This window comes from Malus domestica, chromosome 15 (genome assembly GCF_042453785.1).
Source record: "Malus domestica chromosome 15, GDT2T_hap1".
Taxonomy (NCBI): Eukaryota; Viridiplantae; Streptophyta; class Magnoliopsida; order Rosales; family Rosaceae; genus Malus; species Malus domestica.
In genome coordinates this window covers 48,465,827-48,483,556 of record NC_091675.1, presented here as the reverse complement: position 1 = coordinate 48,483,556, position 17,730 = coordinate 48,465,827, and the positions used below count along the sequence as shown (strand labels likewise).

The 17,730-nt window shown below is 42.5% G+C and overlaps 2 protein-coding genes across 3 annotated transcripts; one reads left to right on the top strand and one right to left on the bottom strand.

Moving 5' to 3' along the window:
• Window positions 1–1,375: 1,375 nt before the first annotated feature.
• On the bottom strand, window positions 1,376–7,784 carry LOC139192571 (uncharacterized). The gene has a single exon (XM_070814817.1). The coding sequence runs from the start codon at window positions 7,782–7,784 to the stop codon at window positions 4,026–4,028; it is 3,759 nt and encodes a 1,252-aa protein (XP_070670918.1). The 3' UTR covers window positions 1,376–4,025.
• Window positions 7,785–14,886: 7,102 nt separating this feature from the next.
• Window positions 14,887–17,123, top strand: LOC103425270 (protein ECERIFERUM 2-like). Of its 2 annotated transcripts, none has more exons than XM_008354495.4 (2): window positions 14,887–15,715; window positions 16,025–17,123. In XM_008354495.4, exons 1-2 carry the CDS (start codon window positions 15,275–15,277, stop codon window positions 16,916–16,918), a joined length of 1,335 nt encoding a protein of 444 aa, XP_008352717.1. In that variant the 5' UTR covers window positions 14,887–15,274; the 3' UTR covers window positions 16,919–17,123. The 2 variants fall into 2 exon arrangements, with proteins under 2 accessions (XP_008352717.1, XP_008361577.1); XM_008363355.4 differs by having other exon boundaries at window positions 16,022–17,123.
• The last annotated feature ends 607 nt before the right edge of the window (window positions 17,124–17,730 follow it).

Here is a 17,730-nt window from a genome sequence, read left to right as displayed (position 1 = left end):
ACTTGCGAATAGTAATACACACTCGTGAGTGGCTTGACGATAGCACAGTTGGTTTTTTTGGTGGCATTCCTCACTGCATTGCGTTCTTCTCGCATGCGGACCATCTTTTCACTTGCACAATCACCTTATCACAATCTTCATTGCATGCGGATTGCTTTTTACACAGTCATTGCATCGCATGCGGATCACTGTTTGCACAGTCACTGCACTACATGCAGACCGGTTTTATTTGCAGCCTGTTGAGACCAATATATATATACACACGCATTCATACACACATGCATACATACATAGGGCATTGCGTAGTCTTTACATAGACACTGCACTAGCTTACTGCCCTGAATCTTAACTGCACCGTCCTGTTTCTTTGCTGCGACGTGCTCTTCTCGTCTGCCGTGTGGTGAGCTCGGTGTTGGATAAAAAGTGGTGCAGCTTCTTCAACCCCATCGCCCTGCAGTCGGTCACGTCGATGTTCATCGTGTTCATCCGAAGTCTTCACTGCGGCAAAGGAAAAGCTCACCATTATCAAAATTAGGGCAGCAACAACAAACTTCATTATCCTGCAAGCTTCAGGGAGAGTTGCAAAGAGCATGAGGACGGAAGGATGAAGGACTGCAGCATGGTTGCTACAACCGCTTGGGCTTCCGTTTATCGTCCTCGATGGCGCTGCAAATGTTTCCACCAATGGAGAAGATGAATGAGGGCGCTGCCTTCACTTTGTGAGGTATGTTTTATTGCTGAGGACGGTTTGCCGCATATATAAATATATATATATTTTTTATTTTTATATAGTGCTCTGTCAGGCTGAGGTTGCTAAACCGGCGAAGAACCTAGGAAGGGATCAAAAGTCTGCTCTGCTTGACTCGGTCAGAGAAAGTGAATGCGAGTGTAGGTTCGAATGACAAGGCCGAGTTGCTTTCCTCGTCTTCAACCGCTGCAACTTCATTCTTGTTGCTACAGGTTCGTCTTTGCTGTGGCTTGGAGAGAGAGACGTCGCTGCATAGGAGAGAGAGACGTCGCTGCATAGGAGAGAGAGAGAAACACCACATCTGGATTCAGATTTTGTGCATCTGCGGGTCTTCCTTTTCTTTTGTGGGTGATTGTGCAACTTTTATGAGAGGAAGAAGAAGAGTCAACGGAAAAGAAGGTGTTTGCAGACGAGGTCGCGTGGCTGACTTGGAGGTCCACTTGTTTCGGGTGTGCGCACCATGTGTTGCAGGTGGGGTTTTGCTGTGCAATGCCTTTTGGTCACAGTTTTCCCTTGGTGGTGACGTTGGCGTAGTGCTCACCTTTGTAATATGGCTTTGTAACCAAATCATTTCTTTAAAGAAATAAAATATTCATATCTTGAATTTGCTATTTATTCTTCAAAGTGTTTGTGTTTTTGTTGGTGATGTGACTGTACTTGATGTTTTGAAGTTTCAAGTTGCCTACGTACCCTCGGTTGATGAGGGATCAAGTCATAACGTAGTTCAAATGAGCGATGATTTTTTTTTTTTTTTTAAATTTTTTTATAGTGATTTTGATGATGATTTCGCCGTACACAGTTTATGCTCTTGCGGGCCAGGAGCTTTGTGCCGTAGCCTTTAGGGGTAGTAACGCTTCAAGAATCTGCCATTGATGGGACCGATCTTCAAGCCGTCTTCTGCTATGATTAAGTAGGCGCCGTTCGTGTAGACCTCTTGTATTACGTACGGTCCATCCCACTTTGATGTGAACTTGCTTTTTGTCTTGTGAGTTGTGATGATAGGCCTTCGTAATGCAAGGACGAGATCTCCAGTTTGGAAAGACCTTGGGCGGACCTTCTTGTTGAATGCCTTGGATAGCCGTGCTTGGTAGCATTCCAAGTGTTGTTGAGCTTCGAGCCTTCTTTCGTCGAGTGATTCCAACTCTTGAAGGCGCAACTTTGCATTCTCTTCATCAGTCAAGCCTTCTTGTATAGCCATCCTAAGTGAGGGGATTTGACTTTCTAGCGGTAAAACAGCTTCTACGCCATATACGAGAGAATAAGGGGTAGCTTGGGTAGGAGTCCTATGCGTTGTCCTATATGCCCAAAGTGCTTCGCTTATTCTTTCGTGCCAGTCTCTCTTTGTTCGGCCGATCACCTTCTTTAAGAGGTTGCACAATGTTTTGTTGAATGCTTCTGCGAGACCGTTGGCCGGAGCATGATACATGGAAGACTTGTGCTGCTTGAACTTGTATTTCTCACAGAGTTCGTCTACAAGTCGGTTGGAGAACTGTTTTCCATTGTCAGTGATAATGTACCGAGGCACACCATACCTGTGGATGATATGCTCTTTGATGAAGCGGACAACAGTTTCCTTTTTTACTTCCCTTAGGGGTATGGCTTCAGCCCACTTGGAGAAATAATCTGTTGCAGCTAGGATGTAAGCTTCTCCTGCAGACGACTTTGGAGTAATTGGTCCCACGACGTCCAATCCCCATGCATCGAATGGCCATGAAGCGGCTGTAGGGTGTAATGGTTCAGGTGGTTGATGTATGAAGTTGGCGTGGAATTGGCAGGCTTGGCACCTTTTGGCATGTTCCAGGCAATCCTTCACCATACTTGGCCAGTAGTAACCCATTCTCTTGAGCTGGAAATGTAGCTTTGGTCCAGATTGATGCGCCCCGCACACGCCTGAGTGTGCTTCTTCCATGGCTTGATTGGCTTCTTCCTCACCTAGGCATCTCAGAAGTACTCCTTCGAAAGAGCGCCGGTAGAGTGTTTCTTTGTAGTAGAGGAAGCGAGGTGCTCGTCGACGTATTTCAGAGCGGTGTCTCAGATCATTTGGAAGTTTTCCATACTCCAAGTAGTCAATCAATGGTTGTCTCCATTCTTCAACATCGACTGGAAGTACCGAGATGACATTTGTATCATCTAGTATCATTTCGGTGGCGAGGGGGATAACCCATCTTTGGCAAATTGGCACATCTGCAGCTTCGTCTTCCCCTAGTGTCATACTCGAGGCTAGGTTGGCGAGAGCGTCTGCCATTTGATTTTCTTTTCTCGGCACGTGTTCTAGTGTTACGGCCTCGAACTTTTGTAGCAGCTGAGTTGCCAATCGGAAGTACGGAACGAGATCATCTTTCCTCACCTCATATTCAGTCAAGAGTTGACTAATTATGAGCTTAGAGTCGCCATATACCTCAAGGGTTGTGATTTCCATGTTGATCGCCATTTGAAGCCCGATGATTAGTGCCTGGTACTCAGCGACGTTGTTGGAGCACAATTCGCTTAGTTGGAATGAGTAAGGTAGTATTTGCCTTTGCGGTGACATGAATACTACTCCTGCCCCCGCTCCGTCTGCTCGTGCGGATCCGTCGAAAAACATCGTCCATCTCGGAAATATGTCAATGTAGAATACCTCCTCGTCAGGCAAGTCGTCTGAGATTTTCCAATCGGCTGGGATTGGATGATCGGCAAGGAAGTCTGCTAATGCTTGTCCCTTGACGGCTTTAGCTGGGACGCAAATGATCTCGTATTGATTGAGAATCAACGCCCATTTAGCTAGTCGCCCTGTCAAGACTGGCTTGGACATGACATATTTAACCGGGTCAGCTTTAGCAACCAAGTGGATGGTGTAAACATGCATGTAATGTCTGAGCTTCTGGATGGCAAACACTAAGGCAAGGCACATTTTCTCTATTGGGGAGTAGTTCAACTCGGCGCCGGTGAGCGTTCGACTCAGGTAGTAAAGCGCTCCTTCTTTCTGGAATTCGTTTTCCTGGGCCAAGAGTGCTCCCACTGAACTTTCCTGAGCGGCGATGTATAATATGAGTGGTTTCCCGGGCACAGGCGCCCCCAGGACAGGTGGACTTGATAAATATTTTTTTATGCTTTCAAAAGCATTGTGGCACGCTTCGTCCCATATGAATGGAACATCCTTTTTCATGAGTCGACTAAACGGTTGACAACGCCCTGCAAGGTTGGAGATGAAGCGTCTGATGAAGGCTAGTCGTCCTTGTAGACTTTTCAGCTCGTGCAGGTTTCTTGGCTCGGGCATGTTTTGGATGGCCTTGATTTTTTATTGGTCCACTTCAATGCCACGGTGCTTGACAATGAAGCCGAGGAACTTTCCAGAGGTGACGCCAAACGCACACTTCAACGGGTTCATCTTGAGGTTGTACTTTCGCAGCCTTTTGAACACTACTCGCAAATCCTTCAAGTGATCTGATCTTTTCTTTGTTTTGACCACCACGTCGTCTACATAACATTCTACGTTTTTGTGTAGCATGTCATTGAAGATTTTCTGCATTGCTCGCTGATATGTGGCTCCAGCGTTCTTTAGACCAAACGGCATGACCTTGTAGCAGTAGATACCTTTTGGAGTGCGGAATGCTGTTAGTTCCTCATCTTCGAGAGCCATACGAATTTGATTGTATCCAGAAGAGCCGTCCATAAATGACAGTGCCTCGTGGCCAGTGGTTGCGTCCACCATGATTTCGATGATCGGCAAGGGAAAGTCATCTTTCGGGCAAGCGTCATTGAGGTCCCGGAAGTCTACACAAACACGTATTTGTCCAGATTTCTTAAGGACGATGACGATGTTGGAGATCCACTTGGGGTATTGCACCTCTCGAATGAAGCCTGCTTCGATTAGCTTATCAATCTCTACCTCGATTTGTGGAATTAGCTCGGATCGATAGCGCCTTTGAGTTTGCTTTATCGGTCGCGTTCCAGGCTTAACTGCAAGATGATGTACAGCGATGACAGGGTCAAGGCCGGGCATTTCCTTGTAAGTCCAAGCAAAGACGTCTTTGTACTCTGATAACAGTTGGTAATACTCATCTACCTCGTCTGCACTTAGCAGCGCACTCACGAAGATAGGTTTCTGCTCATCTTTTGTGCCTAAGTTGAGCTCCTTGAGATCATCAACCGTGGATTGCCCCCCATCCTCAAGTTGCGGTGGCGCAGCAGCGACATCTTCTTCGGGGATCTCATCTTCTCCGCTTTCTTGGATCGTGATGTGGAAGACATCTTGGAATTCCTCTTCGGTGTCGTCCTCTTGGGCTGGTCGGCATGAAGATTGTCCAGTGTGGATGATGGTGCGCCTTTTTACTTTCAGTGGTCCATTTGTGTCCACCTCCAAGATTGCTTGGCGCTTCATCCTTGAAGGAATTGAGCTTCGAATATCACATTTTTCTGCTATCATGTCGAGTTTTCCTTCCTTTGACATTGTCTTCCTATTTCTGGAAAACTTCTTGCTGTCTTCAAGTCTTTCCAAAGCTGACTGACGAGGAAGAGAGCTAGTCGTGTTGCTTTGCCTCTTAGGTTTTGACAACCTTTCAAAAACAGAGCTTTGGGATGCTGGCATGTTAAGTCTCTTGAAGACGGAGGTTCGGTTTTGACCACCAATGCGGTTAAGTGCTGACATTCTGGATCTTGAACGATTCATCCTATCGAAGACTGACGTCCAAGGGGTGGATTTAGGCTCATTATGATCTTGTTCAATACTCACGCTGATGTGTTGGGTGCTAGCATTTTCCGCTTTGCTTGAAATCTTCACGGGTGCATTTGGTGTGAAGCCTAGTCCAGCTTTGTTGTTATCAACTCCGTAACCGTGCTTCTTCAACTTCTTTTGAGTCTCGGTGAGGTCACGTTCTTTATTGTTAATGGTGTTTGAAACCTTCTTTTCATGATTCGAAGAAGAAGCGAAGTCGTAGCCAGCTTTCGACATGAGTTTATAGGCGTTTGGATCAAAACCTTCTTCGGTCCTCTGGGTTGGGAGAAAGCTCGGTTCCACCCCCTTTGGTAGAGCTTTTATGAAGCCTTGTGGTAGTCTTGCGACCTTAGTGCCGCCTAGCTGTGTCAGAGGTAAAACTGCATTCGTCTTGAGCAACTTTACATTATCCATATGCCTCTGTGCATCGGCTTTGTTTGCTCCAGTTTCGAACGGAGATTGACCATTCTTTCTTCTCGACATCGGGATGTATCGGAAGACGGGTATGTTTGGTCCATTTGAGGGCATCCTACTCCCCTTTGTTGTTGCTCGTTTAGCCAGCTCATTATCGTTCTTGCTTGAAGACGGCGTAACTTCTTCTTCTTGCTTCTTGGGCATGGCTTGTCGCTCCTGCTTTTTAGGTGTTGCTTTGCCCGTGGATTTGATTTCTTTTGGAAGAGCTTCGGGTACCATGTCTTCATCCATGTAGAACTTGGCGTCTGCGAAATGTGATTCGGCTTCAGTGAATGGTTTGGTGTCGCCATATATCACCTTCACTCCTTCTCGGTAGAATTTTAAGCATTGGTGAAGGGTGGACGGTACTACTCCATTCGCATGGATCCAAGGCCTTCCTAAGAGTAAGCCGTAGGAAGTTCTTGCATCAATCACGTGGAATATCGTGCTCGACTTGAGTTCACCAATAGTCATCTCCACTCGGATCATGCCCATCGCTCTTTGTCCTCCTTGATTAAAACCTTGGATTAGTAGACGACTTAGGGACAGCTCATCTGCCTTGATGCCGATTGTAGTCATTGTTGACTTTGGCATGATGTTTATGGCTGATCCACCATCCACGAGCATGCGGTTGACTTTGTGCCCCTTTACATACCCAGAGACGAAGAGAGGACGGTTGTGAGGCTTGGATCCTAGCAGCAAGTCTTCGTCGGTGAAATGGATTGCATCCTCGATAGCACAACATGTGGCACATTCATGTGGCTGAAGCTTCAAGCCTTCGTTCTTGCTTTCTTGCACTTCATGTTCATTGGGACTTTCCAAGACCGCTGCTAATGCTATTCGCATCTTCTTTGGTAATCGTAGCGCTTCCTCAATGCTAAAATGTGTTGGCAGACCTTCTTCGAGCGTGAGAGTTTTTTCTCCCTCAGTGGTGATATCTTTGCCTTTTGGAGGTTCTTCCGTTTCTACTTCGACCATATGGCATGCAGCGATAGTGCACTGTTGGAAGAAGTCATTCGGGAAGTACTCGCGCAAGGAGACAGGAATGCGTGGCTCTTGCTCCATGGGTTCCCCAGCATACGTTGGCTTATTGACTTTTACGTTTCTTTTAGGCTTCCTACTGTTGCGGCGACGGTTTTTTCTCACTTGTTCCACCTTTGGTCTTGTGGCTTGTGGTTTTGGTTTCCTTGTTTTTTTGTAGGTCACCAATGTCCATCCTTCATCATCATCAGTATACGCATCTTGTTCGTTTGCCCCCGGCGATGGTTGAGTAGATGGCGCCGTGTAGCTTGCACATTGATAGGAATGGTCGGGTGTCGTTTGGAGAGGCACGGGATCGAAGGATCCGAACGCCACCGTAGTAGTATGTGTTGCGGCTGTGTCCTCAAGGTCTAGCTCGATTCTCCCTTGTTGCGCTAGCTTCATAATGAGTTCTTTGAGGACGAAGCACTTGCCCACATGATGGCTTACGATACGATGGTACTTGCAGTACCTAGGATCGTTCGTTCGATTCATTTCTTCAGGGCGCTTGCACTCTGGTAACTCAATTACCTTCTTTTCCAGCAAGTCATCTAACATCGCATCCACGTCTGAGTCAGGAAAAGGGTACGTCTTTTGCTCCAACTCTCTCAAGGTGTTTTTATACTTGTCTTGGGTGCGAGGAGGCTCACTTCTCTTTGTCTCATTTGCCTTGGTCTTGGAGGAAATCTTGATAGGCGCAGAGGTGGTCTTGATAGGCGCAGATGGAGTTTTGATGGGGGTAGTGTTGACAGTAAAAGTTTCCTTGGCAGGCTTTTTTCCAGTCTTGTCCACACTCGGGGCGAACACCTTATCCTTCTTGAAGTGGGTGATCGGCTCATTCTTTCCGTGATTGGCGATACTCAGCTCCATGTCGTGGGAACGCATTGCCAGCTCCTCAAACGTTCTTGGTTTTATGCCTTGGAGAATGTAATGTAACCCCCAGTGCATGCCTTGAACACACATCTCAATGGCAGAGGTTTCAGAAAGCCGATCTTTGCAATCCAGACTTAATGAACGCCATCTATTGATGTAGTCGACGACGGGTTCCTCCTTCCACTGTTTCGTACTGGTCAGCTCCAGCATGCTTACGGTGCGGCGCGTGCTGTAGAAGCGGTTGAGGAATTCCTTTTCTAGCTGATCCCAACTGTTGATAGACTCGGGCTCGAGGTCGGTGTACCAGTCAAAGGCGTTGCTTTTCAGCGAGCGCACGAACTGCTTAACGAGGTAGTCTCCTTCTGTTCCAGCATTGTTGCAGGTTTCAATGAAGTGGGCGACATGTTGCTTCGGGTTCCCCTTTCCATCGAACTGCATAAACTTTGGTGGTTGATAACCCTTTGGCATCTTCAAAGCGTCAATCTTCTTGGAGTAGGGCTTTGAGTATAGTACGGAGTCATGTGAGCTTCCTTCATACTGCGCCTTGATGGTGTTGGCGATCATTTCCTGCAACTGCTGGATAGAGAGAGACCCCATGAGTGTCGCCGCTTGGTCCGGCTTCAGTGTCTCTTCGACGTTCTCCACTGGAGGTTCCTCATCCTCGTCGTTTTCCCTCTTTACTAGATTATCCCCTTGCCTGACTTTCTCATCGGGCTTTGCATCTAGTTGGTTAACGAGCGCTGCGATTTGCAGGTCTTTGTCCTCCACAGTCCTTGTGAGTTTTGCGATTGTTTCACTCATCTGAGCCAGCTGCTCCTCAATTGAAGTCGCTCCAGCCACCATGACTTGCATAGCTATGCCGCTGCTTGAGTCGGCATCAGAAAGTAAGGATTCAGAGTACTTCCTCTGGCTTTCCTCTCTTGGCGCCCTGAGCGAGGCCAGGGTGATCACCGGTTTGTGCCTCGGGTGCTCTTGTGCCTTTGGCGGAGTTGATGCAGGGGCGGAAGAGGCGGCAGAAAGAGCTTTTGCCTTGCTCCGAGTTATGATGCCTGAAGTGACGCCCCCTGTCGTGATGGCGCTCTTGTTTCTTGCATTGGCAGCGAGAACAACTTGGGCCTTCCTTGACGCTATTTGTGCTTGTTGTGGATTCAAAGATAGAGATGAGAGGTAGAGACGGTCCCACCGGGCGTGCCAAATTTGTAAACACGGAAAATTCCTGAAACGAATGAGACAAGAACACGTGTACAAAATAATATTTGTATTAATGATTTAGGGGTTACAATCTCTTCTACGAATTTGGCCTCTGATTCTATCTTTGAAACGCGTAGAGGTAGTGTTGCTGATCCAGGGGCCGTCGAGGCTTGATCTTGGACGAACAGTTGATGAGTGATGAACACCTTCTTCAAGGGCCGTCGGGGCTTGATCTTGAATGAGTGGAAGTTCTCCAAGGGGCGTTGGGGCTTGATCTTGAAGGAGGATTTCACGAAGAACGAAGAGGGCTTTCTTGATCCTTCGGGATTTGCTTGAGAGCTTCTAAGTTTCGAGGCTTCAAGGCTTTGGTGTGGTGTGACTTCTCTTCCAATTTGGGAGTAGAGAAAGTGTATGTAAAAATCCTCTTTTGATTCTTTGATGGAGGAGCCTATTTATAGGCTTTGGGAATGAACCACCACCATCCATTTATTTTGGTGGATGTTGTAGGTGAATTGGTGGATTGTTGTAGGTGAATTTGGGTGGAGGTTGTAGGTGAATTTGGATGGATTGTTGTAGGTGAATTTGGGTGGAGGTTGTAGGTGAATTTGGATGGATTGTTGTAGGTGAATTTGGGTGTATGTTGTAGGTGAATTTGGGTGGAGGTTGTAGGTGAATTTGGGTGGATTGTTGTAGGTGAATTTGGGTGTATGTTGTAGGTGAATTTGGGTGGAGGTTGTAGGTGAATTTGGGTGGATTGTTGTAGTTTTAATGCAATGGTCAACATTTATTTCACTAAAATTTCAATGTTTACAAATGTAATTTTAATGCGATGGCTAACATTTATTTCAACGAAATTTCAATGTCTACAACAACATAGGTTAAATTGTCCTTGATCCAATACTTATGATTCCTATTACAAGAGATCATATACACTAATCTATACAAAGAGAAAGGTATGATTCGAACAAAAAACCTCTAACCACCATGGCAATTCACAACTTTCAATATTTTTTTTTGATTTGGAGCATAAAATGTCACATTAGTTGGGGGTTAGGGGTAGCTAGATTTTAATTTGCAATTTTTTTTTGACAAAAAATGATAGCGGTTTTCATTACTAATAGTAACAGTTACAAAGGTTGTCATATGGGTAGTCTTCAGTGACTAAATATTTGATTTGGAGGTAATTTGCACAAACAAGTAAAAATGATAAACCCCTAAATTGGCTACACAAGTGAACACACTAGCATAAGCATTCCGTTACAAATCTGCCACAAAGACAGCAGACGGAATAGACTTATACCATAACACACGTAATATCACCACCACACCACATAAGTAAGACAACACCAAATTATCGCTAACAAGCGAGGCCACATTAAAACCACCGCACACACGCGTGGCCATATCATTGGCTAGGCGAGACATTACCCACTGGATGCGGTGTAAACAAACCTATATTGACCTACACTAATCCGAGAAATGAAATCCTCCAGCTGGCTCGTCTCCAACGATTAGCACTTCTCAACCCGCAACTTTACCGCTTCTAGTGAGATCTGCCACAACCGTGAGCAAAGCAAAGCAAGACAGCCACAGATCTGGTCAGGGAAGCCGGTGCCGCCACGTATCAGTCAAGGGGAGCCGCAAATCTTGCCTAAATCAAGGGAATAGACCATGTGAGGTAGTAAATCTCGGATTTGGGGGAGGGGGAGGGGGTTTGCATCAAAGCCGTGAAAATTGGCTGCCCACCAAATGGTGGTAGAGAAGAGGTGCTATGCGGCACCAAAATCTAGAGAGAAAGGGGAAAAGAAAGGGAGCGTCGCGGAGGAGTGGTGGGGGAAAAGGAAGGGATGGGAGGCGGGAAGTGGAGAGGCTAGAGAAGCGGAGAGGTTAGGAGGAGAGGGAGGCGCTAAGAGGAGGAAGGATAGGCTATCGCCGGCCCCAAGCCAAAACAAGGGACTGGTGGCTAAGACTTACAGTGCTAGGGTTTTTGTTTGAAAAAAAAAAAAGAGAAAATTTGAAAGATATTCAATTTTATAACCTATCTTTTGATGTATATTTAATTTTTAATGATTTTTAATTTTTGAAATAGGTTCAATTTTTAATTCAATTGGACCTATATAAAAGAATCCAAAAAATAGAAGGCAATCTCATGAGCATACGGTACTCGATCTGAAATAAAGATTTTTCACATTACGTATTTGATGACATTGCACAAAATGATAAACACATGTCATTTTCGTCATCTTACATACTTCCCTTCATTTCAAACTATCAAATTAAATACCTCAAACAGAACCATGTCATTTTCGTCATCTTACATACTTCTCTTCATTTCTAACTAAAAAATTAAATGCTTCAAACAGAACCGACAAACATAATGAATCATGGGTGTGTAGGGATGGGCAATGGTTATGCGGGCGGGTAACCGCGGTTAATTTACCCATAACTGTTTATGCTCATACCCGCATAACCGTTTACCCGTTGGGTAATTGCCTAAACGGTTATATCCATAACCATAACCATTTATAAACGGTTAACCATACCCATAACCGCATACCCATTTAACCGTAACCGTTTAATACCCGTTTACCCATTTACCCTTTTTAACCCATTTATCCTTTTTTTTTTTTACCATAACCCATTTTTCACCCGTCTACATGTTTTTTAACAACTTAAAAATTAAAAAAAAAATTGTCATAATATTAATCCCTCCAAGGATTTTCTAGCTTCTGCTTGTTGTTTGCCTTGTGTTGGCTTTCTGTTTGGTTGGCTTCTTAGCCCAGGTTCTGTTGTTCCAGTTTTCAAAAAAAAAAAAAAAAAAAAAAAAAAAAAAGAAAAAAAAAGATGCAGTATTCAAATTGAAGAGAGATGATTGTTGGGTTAATAACCCAACTTTCCATCCCCTGTCAAATAGCCCCGTATGTGTTTGTGTGTGTATATATATATATATAGGAATTGCTTAAGGGGAGGGATCCCCATTTTTTCAAAAAAATGGGGACACGCTCTCCACCGTTGGATTTGAATTAAATGAAATCTTGTGGTTGAGATTCTATGGCCTGTGTTTTAATCTCAACTACACAATTTCATTAAAGTCAATCTAACGGTGGGGAGCGTGTCTCCATTTTTTTTGAAAAAATGGGGATCCCTCCCCTTAAGCTCCCTGATATATATATTCTCATCCCTTGTCAAACAGCCCCGTATGTGTGTGTCTATATATATATATATATATATTTATTTATTTATTTATTTATTTTAAATATTCAACATTACATATATAAAATAAATGGGTAAATGGTTACCCGTTTATAACAACGGTTAATACCCATAACCATCTATTTAAATTTCATGGGTAAACGGTTATACCCATAACCGTTTAATTATCTAAACGGTTACCCATAACCGTAACCGTGAAATTTAAATGGGTGGGTAACCACGGTTATCCATAACCGCGGGTATTTTGCCCATCCCTATGGGTGTGTAAGGGAGAAAAAAAAATGTGATTATTGTTTCCTTATTTAAAATATTTAAAATCTGAGACTGTCACTTAATACTACGGTCTAGTGATATTCCTCTTTACTTGTAATAAGCGAGATGTTTTAGGTTCAATTCCCTCCAAAGGTGAATTTGAATCACATTATTTCTAGTCCATTGTAAGGCTAAGTTTATCCTATTCTTTTTAGTATACATAATATCATTTTTTTTTTTAAATATGAGGCTGGACCTAATTTATTTCGAACTAGAAAGGCTTTCATATGTACACTTCAAAGATTGTGACTTGTGAGCAATATATAACTCCCAATACATGATATGTAGTTATCTACAGCACTACCAAGACAAGGATGAATCGGTTTAATGACACATCAATTGAAACTTTTAAAGTGCTGGAAAATACATACAACTCCCATTCTCCCATCTACCATAATTTTAATGTTTAGGCATTGTTAAGGATAATACTTTTTTGGCTTATGCGAATAACATATCTTTATCGTACAATTTTACAATTAAAAGTAGAAATGTTCAATTTCTTAAAAATTCATCCGAAAATTATCTCTATATAAAATTATTTGAATCGTTGATCGTTTATTCATCTAAATATAAGAAACAGATCAACGATTTGAGTAAGTAACATGTCACGATGAACCATTGTCCTATCATACATTTATAGGACTGAAACTATCATGCATTTGTGGGATTGATCTTCAAATGAAGATTAAAAAAAATTAAATTTCAGTTGCCACTTAATACTACAGTCTAATGATATTCTTCTTCACTTGTAAGTAGGAGGTCTTAGATTCGATTATCGCTAAAAGCGAATTTGAACAACATTATTGCCAGCCCATTGTGAGCCTAAGCCTACCTCCTTTCCGTACAGATAATATCATTTGTTCAAAAAAAAAAATCAGTTACAAAATTCATACGGGCCAGAAAGTCTCATTTCTACCCCTAAAAATGAATGTTTTAGACAAAAGACTGAGGGACTCAACAGAAATATTGCAAGGGGGGTCCAATTTTGAGGACAACAAAAACTATTTTTAAAACAATACGCCATTATAGTGGTGTCTCGTGTGTTAATAATACAGCATCACACGTAAGTTTCTCTTCACGTGCATCATATTATTTGGCACAAAACGTTAGAATAGTGGTGTACACGTATCATATTGGTTGCTGCTGTTGGCTCCAAAAGGTGGGGTGGGTCAGATCCTTTCAACGAATTTTAACGCTGCGATCAATTTGTTGGTTTCTATCAGAATCAGTGCCCCTATGTCATCAGAAACTTAATGCATGATGGGACTGTTTTTTTCCTTTGATGAAGACAGAGAGAAAATGACAAAAAAAATTAAAAACCAAAATATAAAAAAGAATCAAGAGAGTCGAAGGTGATTTTCACACCTGTTTTCTCGTCGTAGAATGCTCTCTTTTGTATTGTCTTGAGATTGAATAAATTTTGGAAAAAGAACCATGGAGGATACTTAATACTAAGAAGAAGCCGTATTTTTCTTTATTTTTAAATGAGATATTTTAAGTCTAGCTTTTGTGGATAACGAGTTTAATATTGTGTTTCTATTGCTAGGTTTATCCCAAATCCTTCAGTGCTTAGTGTAAATATATCCTTGCATTTAAAATTTTTTTAAAAAAATTAGAACATTGGTCCTGAACTTTAGACAAATTGGAGCTTTGATCATTGGTCATGAACTTGTCACAATGTGGATCAATTATTCTGTTTAGTAAATTTGATAGAACTTCCTTCTCTTCCCTTTTAAACCTTATTTTGAATAAAAGTTCTAAAGGACTAACAGTTACAATTAGTGCATGCAAAAGCAAACTAAAATTTACAATGTGGTTTTTTCTTTTCATTTTCCATGTTTAGGAGTCATAATGTTACAAACCTACAAAACACCAAACTAATCTAAAAGTTATAACTTTTTTTAACAAATGATAGTATCTACACTAAAGAGGTGAGGGGAGTGGATTAAGCCTCATACAAGACCAACATAATAATATTGTTCAATTTCGCCTTTGACGAGAATCTAAAAGTTACAATTAGTGCATGCAAAAGAAAAAATGCACAACAAAATCATATTAACTAAATGTCATACTAGATTTAGATCTCAACCAAAAAAAGAGAACTAATCTAATGGTTTAAAACTTACGTCAATGCTTGTGGCAAAATTAGAGTATCACAGATCCCATTTATGTTGAAACTGAATTCAATTCATGGATGGATTGTGCAAGTTTTTCTAGTATACGTACCCAACTTATTCAATGGGGGTAATACAAGGTAGACTAAATTTGTAGACTAAATTTGCAAACTAAATGATGTGTCACCAATAAGAAATAAGCACATTAATCAACACTTAAGTAATAAGAGTAATGCTAGGGAAATTAAATTTGTAGACAAAAATTCGATCATCAACTTTCATGTCATTTTAGTTTACTAAATTTATCTCTTTAGCATTACCCTATTCAACGGTAGTATGCTAGGGGTTCACCATATATAGTAGGACACATGGCCCATTCCTAGAGGACTTCAATTGGGTGAACTCCACCCCATTTACATATATTATACATATGAGTTCACCGTTAGAAAAATGTAACAGTCTAATAAGGCATTGTCATGTGACGAGAAACTTGCACATGACATTGCATTAACAACTCTATAACCGCGATGAACCTGTTCCATGGATGCAGTTCTCTATATATACCAACGGTAGGAAGATGATCTATTAAACACAAAACTAAAACCAACATAGCCAACAAAAACTCCATTCATTTTTGTTTGATCTCTAGCTAAAGAAATGGGGTCAACCAACATCAATTGCCTCAACAATTCCGGCACGAGGCTATCGTCAGTTGTACCTGCTACGGTCACAAGTGATCGAAACAAGGTCCATGAGCTCACCGACATGGACTTGGCCATGAAGCTTCACTACATCAAAGGGGTCTACTTATTTAAGAGCGAGGCAGTTGAGGGACTTACAATATACGACTTGAAGAAACCTATATTCCAACTGCTGCAACTCTACTTCACCGCCTCCGGGAGGATTCGGAGATCTGAAACAGGCAGGCCCTTCATCAGGTGTAACGATAGCGGTGTGAGAATTGTAGAAGCGCATTGTGAGGAAACCGTTGATGAATTGTTGGCCATGGCCATTGAGGACTCTTCTGCTTTTAATGGTCTTGCTTATAATCAAGTCCTTGGTCCTGATCTAGGCTTCTCTCCTTTGGTCTTTGTACAGGTAATACATATGTGTGTGTGTATATATATATATATATATATAAAATACACACACACACACAAAGTCCGATTAAAAAAGTGAAACAAAAACATAATAAACAAATAATGAGACATCTTCCTTTTTTCTCCTTTTGCACACCCTGTTTCCTTACGTCCCTTGATTTTCCTTTCATTTACTCAATCCAAAGTCCGAAAATAAATTGGGGTGTGTAGGACGAGAAATGAGGTTGATGAAAAAGTTATTGAACAAACAATCAGAACTTGGTGAAATTATTTACCTATGGTCTTCTTTCATATGGTTTCAAAGCAGTTCACATGGTTCAAATGTGGAGGGATGTCAGTGGGGCTAAGCTGGGCGCATGTCCTCGGAGATGCATTTTCTGCATCAGACTTCATCAACATGTGGGGGAAGTTCATGGCAGGTCACGCGCCACCAAAATCTCCCCGCCCGCCAGAACCTGGGCGAAGGTCTCAACTCCAGACACTTTCAATTCCGGGGACACCATGTTCTCTCAAAAGGGTTGATTCAGTTGGTGATCACTGGCTGACAACCAACAGCTGCCAGACGAAGACGCATACATTTCATATTTCTGCCAAAAAGCTCGACCATTTGCTCTCGAGCATTTCTTGTCCACCAAGCCAATCAGCCAAGTTCTCAGCTTTTGAAGTCCTTTCTGCTGTAATATGGAAATCCTTGTCCAAAACTAAAAAGGAAAACTCAGAGAAGATACAAATAGTAACAATTTGTGCCAAAAACTCCCGTGAAAGGGAACTTGAACTTCCGAGCAATGACATGGTGTTCAGCACAGTTGAAGCAGATTTCTCCGTCGCGAAAGCTGATGTCTCGAAATTGGCAGAGCTGATTGTGAACAAGAGGGCAGAAGAGAATGGTATAATTAGAGAGGTGGTGCGAAGGGACAACGGGAACTCGGACTTCATAGCATACGGAGCAAAATTAACATTCGTAAATTTGGAAGAGGCGGAGATTTACGGGCTTGAATTGAAGGGACAAAAACCGGTTTACGCAAACTACACCATTGATGGGGTTGGTGATGAAGGAGGTGTTTTGGTGCTTCCTGCAGGGCCAAAATATGGCAAAGACAAAGCTCGTGCTAATGAAGGTCACTTAGTGACCGCCATCCTGCCTGAAAATCAGCTTGCACAGCTCAGAAATGAGCTCGAAACGGAATGGAGTATTGCTTGAAAATGGTGAAGGTATATATCTCCCTGCCATGCGAAAAATAGAACCCAAACAGTCCATGCAATTTGAGGATGTAATTAAGAGAAAATAAAGGGATTAAGCTCCTTATTTGCGCCCCCTCCACCAAAAATCTATTGGGAAATTGGTTGAAATAATTAATCTACTGTTGCTCAATCGCTGAAATAATAAATTTTCGAGATTTTGAGGAGTGTTGTTCATAATTTGATCAAAATATTATTGTTGTTTTTTTTAGTACAGCGATATATTTTACACTTAACGAGATGGAGAGTTCGGCTAAGCAACACAATAGGTAACCTAATTTGGTATTAAATTCGTCTTCTACGAGATTCTAACCTAAGACCTCTCACTTACAAGTAAAGAGGAATACCACTAGACCGTAGTCATAAGTAACAAAATATCATCGTCATGTGAATTGAATAATTTCGGGATTTGAATTATTTGTAAAATCTTCGTTTCAGCAAATTTCTCAAAACAACTAAAGAAACACCTAAGTTACAAACCTCAATCATAATACACCATAACGTAAAATGAATTCAAGTAAACAAACTTGTTTTTTTGGTTCAAAAAGGAGTTACACCTATAATGATACTTAAATTTTACTCCACTAGTAAAATGTCCTAAGAGCAGTTCCATTATGGGTTGTTGTCGAATGGATTGGCTCTCAAACAGGGCCAGAGAGCTTGAGTGGGGAGGTCCAACGTGTGCTAGCGAGGGAGCCTGAGCAGGCCCAAGGGAGAGGCTTGGCAGGAGTTGCTAGCCCGAGAGCCCGAAGGCGACTTGACGCAAGCATTAGG

What these genes read in the sequence shown, in the direction of transcription:
- LOC103425270 (XM_008363355.4), top strand. Translation starts at nt 15,275, where the DNA reads ATGGGGTCAACCAACATCAATTGCCTCAACAATTCCGGCACGAGGCTA. An exon ending in CTCCTTTGGTCTTTGTACAG is followed by an intron (nt 15,716 to 16,021) that starts GTAATACATATG and finishes ATGGTTTCAAAG; the next exon opens with CAGTTCACATGGTTCAAATG.
- LOC139192571 (XM_070814817.1), bottom strand. Translation starts at nt 7,784, where the DNA reads ATGGAGCTGAGTATCGCCAATCACGGAAAGAATGAGCCGATCACCCAC.